The sequence below is a fragment of the Esox lucius genome, chromosome 15, assembly GCF_011004845.1.
Source record: "Esox lucius isolate fEsoLuc1 chromosome 15, fEsoLuc1.pri, whole genome shotgun sequence".
Classification (NCBI taxonomy): Eukaryota; Metazoa; Chordata; class Actinopteri; order Esociformes; family Esocidae; genus Esox; species Esox lucius.
The window spans coordinates 3,806,198-3,824,851 of NC_047583.1; the positions used below are offsets into that span (position 1 = coordinate 3,806,198).

General features: G+C 48.4%; 3 protein-coding genes across 3 annotated transcripts in view; 2 read left to right on the forward strand and 1 right to left on the reverse strand.

The window, feature by feature from the left end:
• Positions 1 to 10,379, forward strand: part of dync1h1 (dynein, cytoplasmic 1, heavy chain 1) — a 32,273-nt gene extending 21,894 nt beyond the window's left edge. Inside the window, exons 52-75 of the mRNA XM_020054075.3 lie at positions 374 to 491; positions 719 to 934; positions 1,101 to 1,313; positions 1,507 to 1,634; positions 1,904 to 2,057; positions 2,293 to 2,590; positions 2,722 to 2,975; positions 3,203 to 3,337; positions 3,853 to 3,947; positions 4,056 to 4,230; positions 4,372 to 4,447; positions 4,681 to 4,841; positions 4,974 to 5,085; positions 5,218 to 5,402; positions 5,503 to 5,616; positions 5,754 to 5,924; positions 6,174 to 6,391; positions 6,501 to 6,604; positions 8,229 to 8,446; positions 8,615 to 8,768; positions 8,893 to 9,035; positions 9,249 to 9,417; positions 9,507 to 9,631; positions 9,950 to 10,379. Coding sequence (XP_019909634.2) covers positions 374 to 491; positions 719 to 934; positions 1,101 to 1,313; positions 1,507 to 1,634; positions 1,904 to 2,057; positions 2,293 to 2,590; positions 2,722 to 2,975; positions 3,203 to 3,337; positions 3,853 to 3,947; positions 4,056 to 4,230; positions 4,372 to 4,447; positions 4,681 to 4,841; positions 4,974 to 5,085; positions 5,218 to 5,402; positions 5,503 to 5,616; positions 5,754 to 5,924; positions 6,174 to 6,391; positions 6,501 to 6,604; positions 8,229 to 8,446; positions 8,615 to 8,768; positions 8,893 to 9,035; positions 9,249 to 9,417; positions 9,507 to 9,631; positions 9,950 to 10,078 — 3,865 coding nt within the window. The 3' untranslated portion in view covers positions 10,079 to 10,379. The remainder of the gene's footprint in view (positions 1 to 373; positions 492 to 718; positions 935 to 1,100; positions 1,314 to 1,506; positions 1,635 to 1,903; positions 2,058 to 2,292; positions 2,591 to 2,721; positions 2,976 to 3,202; positions 3,338 to 3,852; positions 3,948 to 4,055; positions 4,231 to 4,371; positions 4,448 to 4,680; positions 4,842 to 4,973; positions 5,086 to 5,217; positions 5,403 to 5,502; positions 5,617 to 5,753; positions 5,925 to 6,173; positions 6,392 to 6,500; positions 6,605 to 8,228; positions 8,447 to 8,614; positions 8,769 to 8,892; positions 9,036 to 9,248; positions 9,418 to 9,506; positions 9,632 to 9,949) is intronic.
• A 610-nt stretch (positions 10,380 to 10,989) lies between these two features.
• LOC105015990 lies at positions 10,990 to 13,922 on the reverse strand. The gene is made up of 6 exons (XM_010879516.5): positions 12,847 to 13,922; positions 12,415 to 12,482; positions 12,206 to 12,280; positions 11,979 to 12,074; positions 11,350 to 11,904; positions 10,990 to 11,175 (listed from the first exon to the last, which is right to left on the reverse strand). Exons 1-6 carry the CDS (start codon positions 12,884 to 12,886, stop codon positions 11,155 to 11,157), a joined length of 855 nt encoding a protein of 284 aa, XP_010877818.1. The 5' UTR covers positions 12,887 to 13,922; the 3' UTR covers positions 10,990 to 11,154.
• A 14-nt stretch (positions 13,923 to 13,936) lies between these two features.
• On the forward strand, positions 13,937 to 18,408 carry wdr20a (WD repeat domain 20a). Its single transcript, XM_010879515.4, has 4 exons — positions 13,937 to 14,297; positions 15,884 to 16,066; positions 16,296 to 17,627; positions 18,276 to 18,408. Exons 1-4 carry the CDS (start codon positions 14,034 to 14,036, stop codon positions 18,327 to 18,329), a joined length of 1,833 nt encoding a protein of 610 aa, XP_010877817.1. The 5' UTR covers positions 13,937 to 14,033; the 3' UTR covers positions 18,330 to 18,408.
• Positions 18,409 to 18,654: the final 246 nt, after the last annotated feature.

The window sequence follows — 18,654 nt, forward strand, 5'->3', positions numbered from 1 at the left end:
ACAGGGAGGATTAATTTGGTCAATGGCGGACACGTTATGTGAATAACATTTTGATTCAACCAATTGCAGAGCTTCTGACAGGCCCTTCTGAGTAGGAGAACAATGTATTGCTAGGAACATTGCTGAAAGACATTCAGTAACTCTATAGAACCAAGAGAACACTGTGTACGCACGCACAAACACACAATTAAATTTTATGTTCTGGTCCTCACTATGAAAACTCTGGATGGTGTCATATTTTTGTTAGAAAACCCTTTACTTTTTTTACTTGCCCCGATCGTACACCAATACCTCAGGATCAGTTCCAAATCCGTAAATAATACAGTTGTCTGGGTTGCTCTGTCCTAACCTTGAACCTGCTGTCGTATTGCAGCGAGTCGATCCGTGAGAAGATGAAGAAGAACTACATGTCCAACCCCAACTTCAACTATGAGATGGTCAACCGTGCCTCCCTGGCCTGTGGCCCCATGGTTAAATGGGCCATTGCCCAGGTAATGAACTTACAACCCGCTGTATTTATACTGTTAATGGTGAACCTGAGGTCTGTCTTCAGCGGTCAGAGTCCCCTTTTTAGCCTGTGTGCGACCTATTTTGAACCTGCCATTTTTGACCTGCTGTTGCACCCACTTAAGTGAAATGTCCAGGTTTAGAGGTTCTAATCCTCTTCTACTCATTTTGATTTCTACATTATTCACCTCCTCTTTTGCCTCTCCTCCAGCTGAACTACGCTGACATGCTGAAGCGTGTGGAGCCCTTGAGGAACGAGCTGCAGAAGCTGGAAGATGACGCCATGGACAACAAATCCAAGGCAGAGGAGGTGGAGCAGATGATCCGGGACCTGGAGTCAAGTATCGCTCGCTACAAGGAGGAGTACGCTGTGCTCATCTCCGAGGCGCAGGCCATCAAGGCCGACCTGGCTGCCGTCGAGGCCAAGGTAAGTGATGTCCAATAAGATTTTTACACACTTTTTTACTATGAAAAGTCAATACTGAACACTGGACAATGTGGATGATCTCAGTTGAAGATCCGGTGGAAAAGCACCTCTGTGCATCTGGTCCATCATTGTTGAACCATACCATGACTATCTTCTGTTACCGTAGGTAAACCGTAGCACAGCCCTGCTCAAGAGCTTGTCTGCTGAGAGCGAACGCTGGGAGAAGTCCAGTGAGACGTTCAAGAACCAAATGGCGACCATCGCCGGGGACTGCCTGCTGTCCGCAGCCTTCATTGCCTACGCCGGCTACTTCGAGCAGCAGATGAGACAGAATCTCTTCACAGCCTGGTCACACCACCTGCAGCAGGCTAACATACAGGTAACGAGGGGGTGAACAAGACTTTAGGGTACAACAGAATTCTACAGCTTCTTCTATTTCCTAGGCAACCTGTCCTGAGTGTCATTTTAAATCTTCATCTGAAGCGGTCGTCTGTCACTCGAGTCCTTTTTCATTCGTTGTGATGTTCTGAGCTCTATGTAGCGTGGCTAATCGGCTCCGTTTCTGCCGCTAGTTCCGCACGGACATCGCCAGGACCGAGTATCTGTCCAATGCGGACGAGAGGCTGCGCTGGCAGGCCAACTCCCTCCCAGCCGACGACCTGTGCACTGAAAACGCCATCATGCTCAAGAGGTTCAATCGGTGAGTGTCCGATTACCGATGTCTATGGTCCCCATGTCTTTGCCCATCTAGGGGTTGAAGTGTCCTGAATGTTTATGTGGTAGTTCTCAGAAAACCTGTCGTTGGCTTCAGACCACAATGAAGATGCAGATCTGGGAGATAAGAACATATATTTAAATCTTGTTCCATTTTCTTAAACTGCGGCCAAGATTGTGGCGGACGGACAGTGTTTTTCAACCTGGTTGTTTGGGATGAATGGGATGGTAATAAATAAAGCGCTCCTTTCACAGGTATCCCCTGATCATCGACCCGTCCGGCCAGGCCACCGAATTCATCATGAACGAGTACAAGGACCGCAAGATCACCAGAACCAGCTTCCTGGATGATGCCTTCCGGAAGAACCTTGAGAGCGCGCTGCGCTTCGGAAACCCTCTGCTTGTGCAGGTTGGAAACACTCTTGGTCTCTCCATCATGTTCCGCTCATGTGTGGCTGAATGCTTTTCATCTTTTTATATGTGCATCTATCAATCCATCCTCTATCAAAGCTTTTAGGGTTTGTTTTCCCTCTGAACACACCTGGTAGATTGGGCTATCCAGGCTAGGCTCCAGGCCTACCGAACCGTGGTTCCATCGGGGAAGCCACTAATGCTAGGTCATGATGTGTATTTTCGTCCCTCAGGACGTGGAGAGCTATGACCCCATCCTGAACCCGGTGCTCAACAGAGAGGTGCGCCGCACCGGCGGTCGAGTGCTCATCACCCTGGGCGACCAGGACATTGACCTGTCACCGTCCTTCGTCATCTTCCTGTCCACCCGCGACCCGACTGTGGAGTTCCCTCCGGACCTGTGTTCCCGGGTGACCTTCGTCAACTTCACCGTGACGCGCAGCAGCCTGCAGAGCCAGTGTCTCAACGAGGTTCTGAAGGCCGAGAGACCCGACGTGGACGAGAAGCGCTCGGACCTTCTCAAACTGCAGGGTGAGACCATACACGTGCTTGTTTCACTGCACTTGACCATTTGGGTCATTTTAAAATCCCATTTTCTCTAACCTTCACACCCCTCCCCCGCTAGTTATTGAAGCACTAACACTTCGCCCACCCCTCCACAGGTGAGTTCCAGGTGCGTCTTCGCCAACTGGAGAAGTCCCTGCTGCAGGCCCTGAACGAGGTGAAGGGTCGTATCCTGGACGATGACACCATTATCACCACCCTGGAGAACCTGAAGAAGGAGGCAGCGGAGGTGACCAGGAAGGTGGAGGAGACGGACATTGTGATGGCAGAGGTGGAGACTGTCTCTCAGCAGTACCTGTCCCTGTCCTCCGCCTGCAGCTCCATCTATTTCACCATGGAAGCCCTCAACCAGGTAGAGACACCTGATTTGCGCACTCTGGGCAGGAAGTACCCATACATGAAGAACCTATTTGGAACCATGTGCATGAATCGCCTTTAGGCATGTGACTTCTGATGGGCAGGGCTGGTCTAAATACACCTCAGAACCTGAGGTCTGTTTTAGTTCTAGGTTACCCTTGGAAACCCTCTCTCTTGTACACAACTGTAGTGACCTCATCACATGACTTCCTGTCCTTCCAGATGCACTTCCTGTACCAGTACTCGCTACACTTTTTCCTGGACATCTACCACACGGTGCTGTACGAGAATGCCAACCTCAAGAGTATCAGCGACCACACCCAGCGCCTCAACGTTATCACCAAGGACCTCTTCCAGGTACATCGCAAAGATGCATTCTGGGTTTTCTGGCCACTGGTTGTGATAGTGGTGTGCTGGAGCCAAAATGTCGCCCTGAAAAGTATGTAATGTGTCAAAATCACTTGCTTTTCAAACTTGGAATTTCTTGGCTATTTGAGGTATGATTGATTGTACTCATTGATTATACAAATGTAAACAACATTACACATCCAGCAAAGAATGTGAGGTTAAAATATTTGCAAAGAGTCATTTCACACTGTTTGTAATAGCCTTGAACTAGCTCACCTGAATGAAGCAGATGTATGGGCTTGATGATTAGCTGTGAAGTTGATTCAGCGACGCTAGCTCTAGAATACATCTAATACATGGACTGACTGGGGGTCCCCAGGAGAGGTTTGAGAACCGTCCACAATCCCACACCCAGAACCTCCATTAGAAGCTAGATCATCCAGCACCTGACATCTAGAACAGGAGATGTTTTATTTGTTGAGGTTTCCGGGGCAACAACCATAATCCCTCGGGTCTCGTTCCAGGGCGCGTTCAACAGAGTGGCCAGAGGCATGTGCAACCAGGATCACATCACCTTCGCCATGCTGTTGGCCAGGATCAACCTCAAAGGCATTAACAGGTGGTTGTGCCAGGCTTTGTTTCCCCTATGTACTCTTCAGAGAACCCATGGTGGATGCTGGGTTTGTTGGCGTGCAGGTTTGTTGACCAACGTTCCGATTGTCCTCAGTGAGCCGTCCTATGATGCGGAGTTCCAGCACTTCCTACGCGGTGCGGAGATCGTCCTGAAGGGCACGGCGGTGCCCAAGGTGAAGGGCCTGACCACGGAGCAGTGTGAGGCCATGGTCATCCTCAGCCGACTGCCCGCCTTCAAGGACCTGGTCTCCAAGGTGGAGGCGGACGAGGTGAGAAACGGCCGAAAGGGATGGGAGGAGGAGCACGGGAAAATGACCTTCACTTTATTGAACCCATGTGGTTAAATGGAATGGTTGAAATGATTGGAAAACAATGTGGCAAACGAAGGTTTTTCTTCCACGTCATTGCAGCAATTCTTCATGTGGATTGAGAGCAACTCCCCAGAGCTGTCCGTGCCCTACCTGTGGACAGAGGAGAAACAGTCTAGTGAGTCCTGCATCACTGTCATAACCTGTCCTACATGTGTGAAAGCACGGACTCGCGGTGCGGGACATATGAGGCCGCTGTGCGCCCCGTTACACACTGTAGAACGCACCCAGATATGAAGTGAACGTATAGAGTAGTTGTCCGAGGGCTTGCTGATCCAGGCGCTGTGGGGGACAGAGTGGTTTTAGTGATGCTTCACGTATCTCATGTGAGCTCCGTTCCCTCCTCTCCAGCTGCCATTGGCCAGGCGGTACATCAGCTCCTGCTAATCCAAGCCTTCAGGCCGGACCGGATGCTGGCCATGGCCCACATCTTCGTGTCCAAGGTCCTGGGGGACAACTTCATGGCCATCATCGAGCAGCCCCTGGACCTGGGCAACATCGTGGAGAGCGAGGTAACGGGGTGTAGAAAATAAAATCTGCTCGTTGAGCCCCGAAATCACGGATGTTTTGCCTTTTGAACAACCTTCCTGATAATGGTTCTCGGTACTGTTGTGTGTGTTTGTTCTGACTGCCTCACCACCTAGGTGAAACCCAGTACTCCGGTTCTGATGTGCTCTGTGCCCGGGTACGACGCCAGCGGGCTGGTCCGGGACCTGGCCGCCGAGCAGAACAAACACATCACCTCCATCTCCATCGGTAGGTGTCTCCCGGATGGCTCATTTTCAATTCTTTCAGTTCCATCTGTAAAGGACTCTTCCAGCCCTTTGACCTGGGAGTGATTATAAAGCGTCACAGAATAATCCTGCGTCCTCCCCCTTCTTCCCTCAGGTTCCGCCGAGGGCTTCAACAAGGCCGACCGCGACATCAACACTGCGGTCAAGTCGGGCCGGTGGGTCATGCTGGAGAATGTGCACCTGGCCCCCGGTTGGCTGATGCAGCTGGAGAAGAAGCTCCACTCCATGCAGCCCCACGCCAGCTTCCGCCTGTTCCTCACCATGGAGATCAACCCCAAGGTGAGCCCCTCCAGAAGGGAATGCGTGGCGCCCTGGGACTCGGCGTGGCGGCCGTTTAGGTTCCGGGTGTCTTAACAGCTGAGTGCGTCTTTGTTTTCAGGTGCCGGTGAACCTGCTGCGTGCTGGACGGATCTTCGTGTTCGAGCCGCCTCCTGGCGTCAAGGCCAACATGCTGAGGACCTTCAGTAGCATCCCTGTGGCGCGAATGTGCAAGGTGACCGTATGACCGTGGGATGTCTGTCTGTCACTAAATCACCACGGGATTACCTGTCTGTCACTAAATCACACCTCCATAACCTTGGCTGATTTTTTATTTATTTTTTAAACCACACATTTCCTCTTCCACTGCAGGCGCCCAATGAACGCGCGCGTCTCTACTTCCTGCTCGCCTGGTTCCATGCTGTCATCCAGGAGCGCCTGCGCTACGCACCGCTGGGCTGGTCCAAGAAGTACGAGTTCGGAGAGTCGGACCTACGCTCAGCCTGTGACACCATGGACACCTGGCTGGATGACACCGCTAAGGTCAGTCTCACACACACACACACACACACACACACACACACTGTCCCATAGGGAAAAGGAATCCATCCTAAACCTAATTTACTGTAAATTAACCCCTTATACTGGTCTGATTTCTGATATGCAATTCACACACTATAAATACACACATCCTTGCCATTAGGAATGGAGTTGTTGGCTTTGCCACCAAAAAAAAAAGATGTTTCAGAGTATTTCTGGTAGTAATCTCTTACTGTTCCTCCAACCGCCCAGGGCCGTCAGAACATCTCCCCTGACAAGATCCCCTGGGCGGCCCTGAAGACCCTGATGGCCCAGTCCATCTACGGAGGGCGCATCGACAACGACTTTGACCAGCGGCTGCTCAACACCTTCCTGGACCGCATCTTCACCACCAGCAGCTTTGACTCGGAGTTCAAACTGGCCTTCAAGGTGGACGGACACAAGGACATCAAGATGCCCGATGGCATCCGGTCAGTGGCCACCCTCGGGACATTGGGGGGTTGCTTTATGTTTGCTTGAGTTTTCCGGAAGGTTCTTCTGTGTTTTCTTTTCGTAACACTCTTGTTCTGTGTATTCCAGACGTGAGGAGTTCATGCATTGGGTGGAACTGCTGCCTGATACCCAGACACCATCTTGGCTGGGTCTGCCTAGCAACGCAGAGATGGTCCTGCTCACCACTCAGGGTATGCTATTGGCTGGTGGTTGTCCCAGGAAGTGTCTGCAGTCTAAGGGGTGTGTCCGGTTTGGTCTGGGATCTTTTCTGTCTGGCGAGAGGCTCTTCTCTGCCTTAATATCTTCTCTCATAGCAGTTTTAACACATCTCAATTCCAAAAGCCTCGATCACATCCAGAGCCCACGCCTCATCTTTGGGTTCGCTTGCATGTCTCCATGTCTGTCCTCATCATGTTTGGGGACAATTCAGGAATTTCTGATTTTAATTACATTATTTTTAATTGGCCACAACCATACAGAAAGCTACATTTGTACTGAAAGTAGAATTTAATTCAAAGATTTATATATTTTTAAAAAAGAATACACTTTTAAAATATTGATTTTATATTCTAACGGAAAGATGTCACTTATTTTTGTCATTGGACAATCCACACTTGATGTATGTAAAAGAAATAGTGAATTATTATAGAAAACGTGAAACATGATACATTGGTAAATTTAATTAAAATTCCTTTAAAATGTTGCTTCCTTTCTGTTGTGGCCAATTTAATTCAAACTCAAGAATGTAATTGGAATTAAACAGCCATTCCCAACTATGTTCAGAATTGACCTCAATCCTGATCTCATAACGGTTTTAATGAAAGATTGCCAATTCAACATATTGGCCATTAAGATACTATTCAGCGACTGGTCAGCCATGTTGGCACTTCGTAGGAGCAGTTCCTCAATAGGAGTGCCGGAATTTAATCGTCAAAAAAATCTTTAAAACCATATATACTGTTAGTAACAATTTTTATCATTTTTTTTGAGTAAAACGAATGACTACAGAATGCCTAGATGGCAGACTAGTGGGCTCAATACAGCAGCCTTCACCAGACGTGTGTTCTGTATACATCAACAGGTCTAACATCTTATTCCACAGGTGTCATTCTGGTGTCCGTCATTGGACAGGAAATGATCTCGTCAGTTTAACAGGCGCTGGTGTCGCGGTGGCTCATTCAGCTCACGGCCCCTTCTTCCTCTTCACATTTAAACTTTGTTTTGTTTCTTCCTCATCAATTCCAGTGTAATAAGCCAATCCCTGTGTAGTATCATACCCATGTGACTAGAGGGCGTGTTCTCACCCTCCAGCAGCTGTATTTCACATTCATCGTGTGGCGCTTTGGCTACTGGTTCCGACTCCCAGCCCGCCCTTTGACCCTCCCGTCCTGTATCAATAGAAACCTTCATGCATCCTCCATCCCTCCACCCGTCCCTCCACCCGCCCACCATCCATCCATTTCCTTTTGGTTTCCCACAGAGCCCATAAGAAACCTCTTCACCTCTCTGTCCTTTGAAACTGTTGCATGGTCTGGTTTGACGTTGATGACTGTTGACCTAGTAGCCGTTGACTTGTGTTGTTATGGTCTGTTATGCGTCCTTTTACCCTGCGTCAGTTTAAAACAACCACCCCTTATTAACGCACAAGTGAATGCAAGGCTTTATATCTTTTCTACAATTCAAGGCTGTGGTCTTGGTCCACCATTAATTTACTCTTCCCCCACTGCTCCCCCCCCCCCCCCCCCAAACGGGATTGTCTCCTCCCCAACCCCTCTCCCCCCCACCCCCCCCCACCACCCGACTGGGCCGCTTCAGGCACTGACATGATGGGTAAGATGCTGAAAATGCAGATGCTGGAGGATGAGGACGACCTGGCCTACGAGAAGGAGACGAAGAGGGAGCGCGCGGCCGCCGCCGCCACCACTGAGGCCCAGCCCGCCTGGATGCGGACGCTGCTCACCACCGCCACCAACTGGCTGACGCTCATCCCACAGTCGGTCAACAACCTCAAGCGCACCGTGGAGAACATAAAGGTATGGTCTGTCGGCCACGCCCACCGCCGGGCTCCACTGGTTCCCACGTGCGATCGCTTGAACGACGCTAGATGTGGGCGTCCTTTCAAAAGGACGTGTGTGAACTGGATTTCGACGTCCTGTTAAACCCCCCCCCCCTCCCACCCCTCCCCTCCCCCAAACATGCAGGATCCGCTGTTCCGCTTCTTTGAGCGCGAGGTGAAGATGGGCTCCCGCATGCTGCAGGATGTGCGCCAGGACCTGAGCGACGTGGTGATGGTGTGTGAGGGGAAGAAGAAGCAGACCAACAACCTGCGCACCCTCATCAACGACCTGGTCAAAGGTCCTCCACCTCTATACCCAATCTGGACATTGGTCATGTAGTTGGATGCTCCAAACACACCATAGCGGTGGCAGCACGATTTTTTTTTTGGGTCTTGTTGCTAACGGGTGTGTGTCTCGTCCAGGTATCCTGCCTCGTAGCTGGTGTCGCTACACGGTGCCCACCTCCATGACCGTCATTCAGTGGGTGGCGGACTTCAGCGAGCGCATCAAACAGCTGCAGGCCATCTCCCAGGGAGCCACAGCCGGCGGGGCCAAGGAGCTCAAGGTGGGTTCGCTGTGGGGTTCTGGGAAACGCATGCCCTTCCCCTGTTGCAGAAACGCTGCATCGTTTAAACACTCATAAGCTGATGTTCCATGACAATCGGGCTACCAGGTCTTGATTTTGAGATGTTGGACTCTTTAATTAGCTGTGTTGTTGTTGGTCGAGCGCGGTCCTTTCCGCCCCAGTCTCACACCTGTCGTCCCGCTGTGTTTCCAGAACATCCACGTGTGCCTGGGGAGCCTGTTTGTCCCTGAGGCCTACATCACTGCCACCCGTCAGTACGTAGCCCAGGCCAACAGCTGGTCCCTGGAGGAGCTTTGTCTGGAGGTCAACGTCACCAGCACCCAGGGAGCCTCGCTCGACGCCTGCAGCTTCGGCATCAAAGGTCAGACTGGACCTGCATTCATAGTTAGTCTTTATAGTTATCTAAACATTCTCCCCTAATTTCCACAACTTCCTTTTTGTGGTCGACAGGTCTGAAGCTGCAGGGAGCCACTCACGGAAACAACAAGCTGTCCCTGTCCAACGACATCTCCACTGAGCTGCCGCTAACGCAGCTGCGCTGGGTGAAACAGCTGAGCGCTGAGAAGAAGCACATGGTACGCATTGACTGTGTACTCTTATCTGTAGTCTGCAAACGCGAAGCGACTGAGCTCAGAGCTTTGTTTGGGCAGCGTTAGCTCCTCGCGGGTATTGCCTCATAGTAATACACAAATCGAGATTTCCTTTCAATAAACAGATGGATAATAGGATTTCAAAGTTGGAAGGAATTCCTAGTGATTACACACATCTGGTTTCCCTGTGGGGGTTACCGTTGCGAGCTTCATCCTCTACCAACAAACCTAAACGAGATGTTTTTGTCGTCCAAATATGTCTTTCTCAATGGCACGTAACTCAAACATCTGTCTTCACCACAGGTCACCCTGCCCGTGTATCTGAACTTCACCCGAGCTGATCTCATCTTCACCGTGGACTTTGACATCGCCCCCAAGGAAGATCCTCATAATTTCTACGAGCGCGGCGTGGCTGTGCTCTGCACAGAGTAGAGAACGCCAGAGTTTCTTCTTATCATTCCTTTATCACGTGTGTAGTTTTAGTCCACTAATGAAACTTATTCTTTAGAGTAATGTGGTCCATAATAACTGTAGTGTAATGAGGTAACTAGTAAAATAAGAAACATTAAGTCATTGGGATGTGGTCAAGAAAGTCTTGAGTAATGTAGTCAGTTGGATTGTGCAAGGAAAGAAGTTGGAAAACTGAGTTTTTTTTAAATGAGGGATTCTGTATGTTCAAATCGAATGAATATGGTGGTTAAAGACATGGAAAATAAAAGTATCAATGATTTAACTGTTTGCCAATTGCTTTGATCTTTTGAAAGGCAGGAGTGTATAAGACCGGGTTATTTCCTTGGGCTGAAAACCCTAACACTTTGATTTGAATGAATGTTCAGATTTTCTTTCCAATCTGCAGAGTATTCTAGAGTATACAGCCCTTGACTGGAACAAACAATGGTCATTAAGGTAATTTCAGAAGTTCAATGCCATCTGGTGTAGATGAGCATAAACTACATTGTAAAACATTTAGGCCAAATGTTTTACTGAGATTTGAATGGATGCATGCTATACAAAATTGCAAATAACCATTTATGGTTTTGCACACTGCTGTTAAAACACACCAGGACTCTGTGGCACTGCATTTACTGAAACATGATAATGGCAAGGAGGAAACAGTCCCATTCTCACGGTGAGGCATTCAGTCAAAACCAAGGGGGCTCGAGCAATTTCTGAGAATTTGGGCATTTTTAAGGACCCACAAGCACAAAACATTTCCGCAGTTTGCTTTGATTCTATTTTTATTTTCTATTAGTCATCAGCATACCAAATACACTGTCGATAGTATAGACTAGCAAATGCATGGCTTCCATCTTTCAAAAGTTATCACACCTTTATACAAATAATATAGCAATGCTATTATTTTATTGAATGCTACACTTGACATGGATGAGTTTGTCACTGTTGAATTTAAAGTGCATCAGTGACTAAGGGAAAACATTGATCTTTAATACATGATTATGCCAGTAAACTGGAAAAGGTACAACGGAAACATGTTCTTCAATACATTATCACCTGGTCAGGAGCTTGTTCTGAAACAAAGACAAAAGTTTTACTATGTGGTATCAGTGGTCCAAAGTGCACATTCCAGAACCATCTGCTTGACCCTAGGCACCCATATAGATGTGCAATTATTGGATAAGCAATTTTGCACTGAAAGCGATCAGCCCAGGAAAGGGCCCGTTTCTGTTCACTGGCCCACTCACCTCAGGAGAGGAATCCCCGTTCCCCATTGTGGTGAAACACTGCCTCTTCCTGTGACCAAACTCTTGCCGTGTCTCTGCCTCAACGATCTGCACTCCCGGAAGACTGAACTTCCTTTTGAAGAGCGACAGTGGTACAGGGCTGTCGGCAGACCTGCCCGGCGTCTGGATGCTGCGCACTGAGGTTTCCGCTTCCACATTAGTGACCGAGCCCGGCGTGCCAGGGGTGGACCTGGCGGTGATAACCCCGGAGTCGGCAGACATCTCTGCCACAGGGCCTTCCCACCTGAAGCGGTTACAAGCCAGCGGGGTCTCCAGGCTGCTGCACGTCCACAGCTCAGAGTCGCTCGTCGACCTCATCTGGACGTCAACAAGATGCAGCTCGGTTGGGCCATCCGTCAGCCCGCCACTCCGGATCACTTCCTGGAGATTGACAGCAGGATGGTGACCGGTTCTTTTTTGGGCCCTGGCCCGGTACCTGCGGCTCCCTTGCCTCGGCCCCCCCGGGCCACTCATGGACCCATCCGAATCCTCGGAACTCCCGTCGTAGGGGTCCGACTGAAACGAGACAGGATCGTCATGCTGTGTGTGTTTAGTACAGTCCAAGGTGAGCGATCCGGCTGCAATCTTACCAACGGGTGACAGAAGTATCGTCCCACCGGTTTGTGAGAACATGTCAGTGTCTTCTGATGGGGCCGCCGGCTCTCAGTAGCACTGCTAGCACACCCCTGAGTTGTAAATTGCATAATATTGTGTCTCGACGACATAGATTGATTATCAAAGCAAAGAGGCGAGGGCATGTTCATAATTACATTTATCGGTCAGTCAAAAGGGCATTGTACTTTTTGGCAGATATTACCATGGTGCTGGTATCAGACCATCGAGGACTGACATCTGACTCGGAATCTGTACTGGACACCACTTTGCACATATCCTACAATAAACATTGGGAGAATAACTGTTTGATATTACTCATGTTGAAAGGTATTGACACACAAACAAAAAAAAATTCTACCCTGGGGTTCACCTCATCTGACAAAGACATTACAAACTATGCTATTTTCTCACCTTGTATTTAAATGCAAGTTTATCCAAACTGCCGTTGCAACTTTGAACCCGACTGCCATCTGGGATACCTACGAGGAAAATTAACCCATGTACAGCTTATACTTCTCAAAAACAAGGGTATCCCTTAACTGGAGACGTGACGACCTGAGACGACCCGATTACTTCAGGCTACGCGGTAATAATTGATGACGCTGTAGCCCTAAGTGTTTTTAGCTGAGGACGTCATAATCACTATGACGTTACCTCAATCAGATTGCTGTAGTTTAGTTCATTAGTATCAACTACTGCATACGGCAGACAGACTACTTTAACATTTGTTGACATTTAATTACGTTTTTCTGGTAAGACGCGTCTGTTCGAATAAAAACGTTGTGCATAAGTAGTGCCTACGCTGTGACATCTGTAAGCAAATGTTATCCCCCTAAAAATTACCTGCTGGAATTGAGTTTTGCTGGAGTCTCGCTGTACTCATGCTGCTTTGATAGACCACTTTCCACCTTCGCTGCCTCTGCTTAGAAATGAATTAATTGGCTCGTTTCTAAGTTTTGATAGGTCTGTTTAAAGCAGACAAGTTATTCACAGATGTTTATAATCAAGCCAGAGAAGCCAGGCCCCAATGGACCCTCCCATGTCATTTTGACCCATGCGTTCCACTGTATTTGCTATTGGATTTAATTTTTTTCCCCTAGGTTCTTTGGCATAATTAAAATATTCGTAAAAATAATTTCATTCAGCAAAATAGTATTTATTACTTCAAAAGCTTTTATTCTTGAATAAAGGTATATTTAAATTGTTTTACTTATTGCCTAGAAAATTGTATGCATTTTAGAAGTGTTCTGAAGAAAATTTTTATTTTCTGCATTTGACTCTGAAAAAGTCACCTTTTGGCACCTGCGAAAGGCTCAACTAAAGTGCAACCACTAAACAAAAACAAACCTGCAAACCCACGTGAAACCTGATGTTTTAGGCTTAGTTATAGAGAAACATCAATTTCGATTTATTTCTGTGATAAGTAGTGCATTAGCAGTAAGGTAATATTTTGCCCTAATTGTTCATTTATATTGATCAAAATTATAAACGCAACATGCAATAACTAAACATTTCACTAAGTTGCTGCACGGTAGAGTTCTTCATCCAGCGTGGAGTTCTTCGTCCGACGTGCAAATGACCGTCAAAAACGAATAGCTAGCACTGAACTGAAGACCGTTACAGCACCACAGCTAACAGTAGTCTCACAAGCCCACAACTCCTCGCAGAGTGGCTTGGCCCGGGTGAAGACTGCACGTGAGCAGAGGAGAATGACAGTAGAAACCGACATTCCTCGGGTGTGCAAACCAGCGGAAATACAGTTTCATCAGCATTCTGGCTAGCTTTTCTCATACGGTACCACAGTTGAATACAGGTCCTGGGCCGGAAAAATTTGTATGGATCACAGCCGTTAGGGGTTCCCCAATTTTGTAGATTAAATAGATAACATTCCCATTTTAGTGTTAAAAGGTGTGTTTATCTAATCGGGTATGAAATTCGAATTGAACTATAATTTAAACTTTAGCTCAACTTCCCCAACAAACGGGGATGCGCACGCCTCATGCGTAAGATCCGGGCTCGAGGAAGGATGAATGTTAATTTCAAAGATGGCGGCGGAGGGAGGAGGGAAGGAGATGAACGAAATTAAAACTCAGTTCACTACAAGGGAAGGCGTGTATAAACTCCTCACCCACTCCGAATATAGCCGTCCCAACAGGGTGCCTTTCAATTCCCAGGGATCGAACCCCGTTAAAGTCTCCTTCGTAAACGTCAATGACCAATCTGGGAACGGCGACAGAATCTGTTTCAATGTGGGCCGGGAGCTGTACTTCTACATCTACAAAGGCGTTAGAAAGGTAGCTAGCTAAACATCCAAACCGTCGACTTGTTTGTTATTTGTATACCTTAATTGACGAAGACAGCTCAGTGTTGTCCAGTTTGTCTGGTTTATGTCCAGTGTACATACAGATAGTTACTGTGTCCTAGTTGACCCCACCAGTCTCTTCTGACTGCACTGTCCTCGTCCAAAACTAATGATAGCTATGCGTGTACGGCGAGTCAGCTAACTAGCCGACTGTCTAAATCTACAATCTGACAGTAGACATCTGTGAACTCAATATAATGGATATTTTATCAACAATCCCAATATTGGAAATAATTAATTCAACCAAGAGTCCACTTGGCTTGGGTGGTTACATACGGACTATGGTAGCCCACCAATTAGACCTTCCATTAATGCAAAAAACTACTTAAGTTGTATAGCGACGTGACGGGGAGAATGTAAGGTCCAAGGCGGATGCTCTGGTCTGACTAATTAGAAAGGCAAATTAACTTGCCAGGCTTTGGTCATCTTGACTGTTGCACAATAAAGCTATAGTAGCTTTGTAAAATTATTTGTACAGTACCATGATGACATTCACATACATGTGAGGATGTTTTTTTGTTTTTGTTTATCTCAGTCCAAAGCTGCATACAGATGATATATCAGTGTGGTGACATTGGTTGTGAAGAAGGAATTGGCTGGAGTTCAGTTCCCATCTGGGCATCTTAGTGAGCGGCTCGGTCCTTGTGGAGGAGACATAGTCTGGCTTGATCTTTATTTCCTTAGTGTGCCACATAACAAGCTAAATGCATTGTTTTCCATTTCTGTACATGATGTTAAACAGATCTAAACAACAACATTATTCACAAGGACAATCTACATGCATCACCACTAACACTTGATCAGGATTTAAAAAATTGGCCGCAGTAATGCAGCTGAACTCTGAGGCGTTGAATTTAGACCCCCTACTTGGGGGCAGGTTATATCGTTCTGATACCACGTAAGTATATGGAAGTATGGTTCTCATTGGCCAGTGCAAAAACTGCCGAGCTGACTGGAGACATTAAATTAGATGATGAATTGGCTTTCCACCACTTTGAACTGCTGACAGTGTTAACATTAACCAGTATGACAGTGGCTGTAAACTGTGACCTGGGATGGTCTTGGATCATATGCCCTGTTTTATTCTTTATGTGAGTTGTTTTGGTTTGGATGCAGCCTTGTTATCGGATAGCAAATCTTGTTGCTTTACCCTTGCATAGTTTACTTTCTCTTCCTCCAGGATAGAGGATCTCTAGTTTGCAACAATCATTGGCGAATCGTCTGAGGCACGTCATTGATGTGCAGGCTTATTTTTAGCAATATATTTTTTTATGCCCTGGTTTTTAAGTCGATTGCACTGCAACGTACCTAACCTCTCATCTTCAAAGACCACACCGTAGAGCCGACCTTTTCATGTCTGGTGTCATGTTAGAATATTCTGTGCCATAATGAACCCTCTACTCAGGTCTGCTTTCATACCAAACTGGGTGCTTTGATCCGCAAAATGATCAGAGGCTGAAAATGGGCATCACAAGTTGTTGCCATGATCTTGAATGAGAACCTACACTTCTCTTCCAGGCGGCAGACTTGAGCAAACCCATCGACAAGAGAATATACAAAGGAACGCAACCCACGTGTCACGACTTCAATCACCTCACGGCCACAGCAGAGAGCGTCTCTCTGCTGGTGGGCTTCTCGGCCGGTCAGGTGCAGCTCATCGACCCCATCAAGAAGGAGACCAGCAAGCTCTTCAACGAGGAAGTAAGTGAGAACAGGAAGTAACCGAAGGAGAAAAAAAACGTAAAGGCTACACGTTAAGATGATATGGCATTTCTGGGAACTGAGAAAAAAAATGCCTAGATTGGAGATAAAATTGCCAGTGTCCTGAAATGTAAACTGTTTGACGAGCCTTAACCCCTTGTTGCCCTACAATTCCAACATAACCGTTGTCTCCTCTGTCCCTCCCTTCCTCTCTAACCGCTTTCCCCAGAGATTAATAGACAAGTCCAGAGTGACTTGTGTGAAATGGGTGCCCGGCTCAGAGACTTTGTTCCTCGTCGCCCATTCCAGTGGGAACCTGTACTTGTACAACGTGGAACACGCCTGTGGGACAGCGGCGCCGCACTACCAGTCGCTCAAACAGGGCGAGAACTATGCGGTGCATACGTGTAAGAGCAAGGCCGCACGGAACCCCCTGCTCAAATGGACTGTGGGCGAAGGGGCGCTCAACGAGTTCGCCTTCTCTCCCGACGGGAAGTTCCTGGCGTGCGTGAGCCAGGACGGCTTCCTTCGGGTCTTCAACTTCGACGCGGTGGAGCTCCACGGGACCATGAAGAGCTACTTCGGGGGTCTGCTGTGCGTGTGCTGGAGTCCCGACGGAAAGTACATTGTGGCGGGCGGCGAGGACGACCTGGTGACCGTGTGGTCGTTTGTGGATTGCCGGGTTATCGCGCGTGGTCACGGACACAAGTCCTGGGTGAGCGTGGTGGCCTTCGACCACTACACGACCAGCGTGGATGACGCTGACCCAATGGAGTTCAGCGGCAGCGACGAGGACTTCCAGGACCAGATCCACTTTTGCCGCGATCGGGCTAACAGCGCGCAGTCCCAGCTCTCCAAGCGCAACTCCACAGACAGCCGGCCGGTTCAGGTCACCTACAGGTTTGGCTCGGTGGGCCAGGACACCCAGCTGTGCTTTTGGGACCTCACCGAAGATATCCTGTTCCCCCACCTCCCACTTTCCCGGACCAGAACGCACACCAATGTAATGAACGCCACCAGCCTCCCGGTGGCGGTGGGTGTGGCTGTGCCGGCTGGATTCGGCGGTGGCATGGTGAACAATGTGAGTGCTAACCCCAGCACCAACGGCAACAGCAGCGGGGCCAACACCCCCGGCAACTCTCTCCCCGCCAGCCTGCCACGCTCTAACAGCTTGCCGCATTCTGCCGCCACAACCGCCAACAGCATTGGCAGCGCCATGGACAGTGCCATCGCCACGGGCGTCAGCAAGTTCGCCACGCTCGCCCTTCACGACCGCAAGGAGCGCCACCACGAGAAGGACCACAAGCGGAACCACAGCGTGGGCCACACGAGCAGCAAGAGCAGTGACAAGCTCAACATGCTGACCAAAACCAAAATGGACCCCGCAAAGACTCTGGGGACACTGCTCTGTCCCCGCATGGAAGACATTCCCCTACTAGAACCCCTCATCTGTAAAAAGATAGCACACGAAAGACTGACTGTCTTGATATTTCTTGAAGACTGTATAGTGACAGCTTGTCAGGAAGGATTTATTTGCACATGGGCAAGGCCTGGCAAAGTGGTAAGTTCCTTTTGACTCGGAATTCTGCTAAATTCCCATTTGTCTGCGTAGTGTGAAACATTTTGGTTTGGGCACTGCAGCGATTGAATTGTGTATTTGTGGACATTTTGGACAGCGTTGTAAGCTGTACAACATGACTAGACGAGGGCACCCGCAACCTGTCTGTATGTCTCATGTCTCATGTCCATCCGCCACCCCATGCAAAGCCCATACATTTTCAGAGGTATAAATAATGTTGATGCACTCCTGTTACGTACAATCCAACCACCTTTTGGACACGTGAGAGCACTCGGGTTCCTCCTTGACAGTGGAGAGAAGAGATCGATCCCAGTCAAGTGTTTCTGTGTGCCATCGACTCCATAGTATACCGATATTGTCTCATTGTCATTACTGGCATTGCGGCGTGACCCAACGAGCCGTCCACACACTCACTCGCCACAGCGGCTACTTTATGAAGGAATCTCATAAAGGGGGATTTGCCAGGCCGCTTTCTGTGTTCGTACATCCCAATCGCTGCATCCTCCACCTGGTAACTGCTGTGTCATGGGCCACTAGAAGGCGGGAAGTGGTGGAAGGAAGATGGGGGTGATTTGAATTTCATGCTTTGTCAACTTTCCCCAATGCAAATCTCCTTGTTTTCCTTTCCAGGGTTTATTGTCATCCCAAAACCAAGCCAGCTCTCCCAGTGGAACTGTAGTATAGCCTACACTATTTCTGCTGCTAAGAAACCTGCGTTAAAGAGACGTATTGTCACCAGAGCCTGGTGCGGCTCGACACCCTGCAACACATTGCAAGTCTAGTTATTCCCTTCTGTTGTTTCCCTTTTTCTGTCAGAATTTTTTTTGGGGGGGGGTTATTGTTCACCTGGCCTAGCCTGGATGGTAGAAGTCTTCAGTTACAGAAATGTAAAGGGTATGGTGCAATTTTCGACAGAAGCTCGGCCTTTTCTGTAAACCCTTTTAATTTTATTGTCTTGTCTCGGTCTTACATCTCGCTAGACTGTTTTTCTGGACTTTTTAGGCTTAGC

What these genes read in the sequence shown, in the direction of transcription:
- LOC105015990 (XM_010879516.5), bottom strand. Translation starts at nt 12,886, where the DNA reads ATGAGTACAGCGAGACTCCAGCAAAACTCAATTCCAGCAG. An exon ending in AACTTGCATTTAAATACAAG is followed by an intron (nt 12,281 to 12,414) that starts GTGAGAAAATAG and finishes TGTTTATTGTAG; the next exon opens with GATATGTGCAAAGTGGTGTC. An exon ending in GGTCTGATACCAGCACCATG is followed by an intron (nt 12,075 to 12,205) that starts GTAATATCTGCC and finishes TTTACAACTCAG; the next exon opens with GGGTGTGCTAGCAGTGCTAC.
- wdr20a (XM_010879515.4), top strand. Translation starts at nt 14,034, where the DNA reads ATGTTAATTTCAAAGATGGCGGCGGAGGGAGGAGGGAAGGAGATGAAC. An exon ending in TCTACAAAGGCGTTAGAAAG is followed by an intron (nt 14,298 to 15,883) that starts GTAGCTAGCTAA and finishes CTTCTCTTCCAG; the next exon opens with GCGGCAGACTTGAGCAAACC. An exon ending in GGGCAAGGCCTGGCAAAGTG is followed by an intron (nt 17,628 to 18,275) that starts GTAAGTTCCTTT and finishes TTTCCTTTCCAG; the next exon opens with GGTTTATTGTCATCCCAAAA.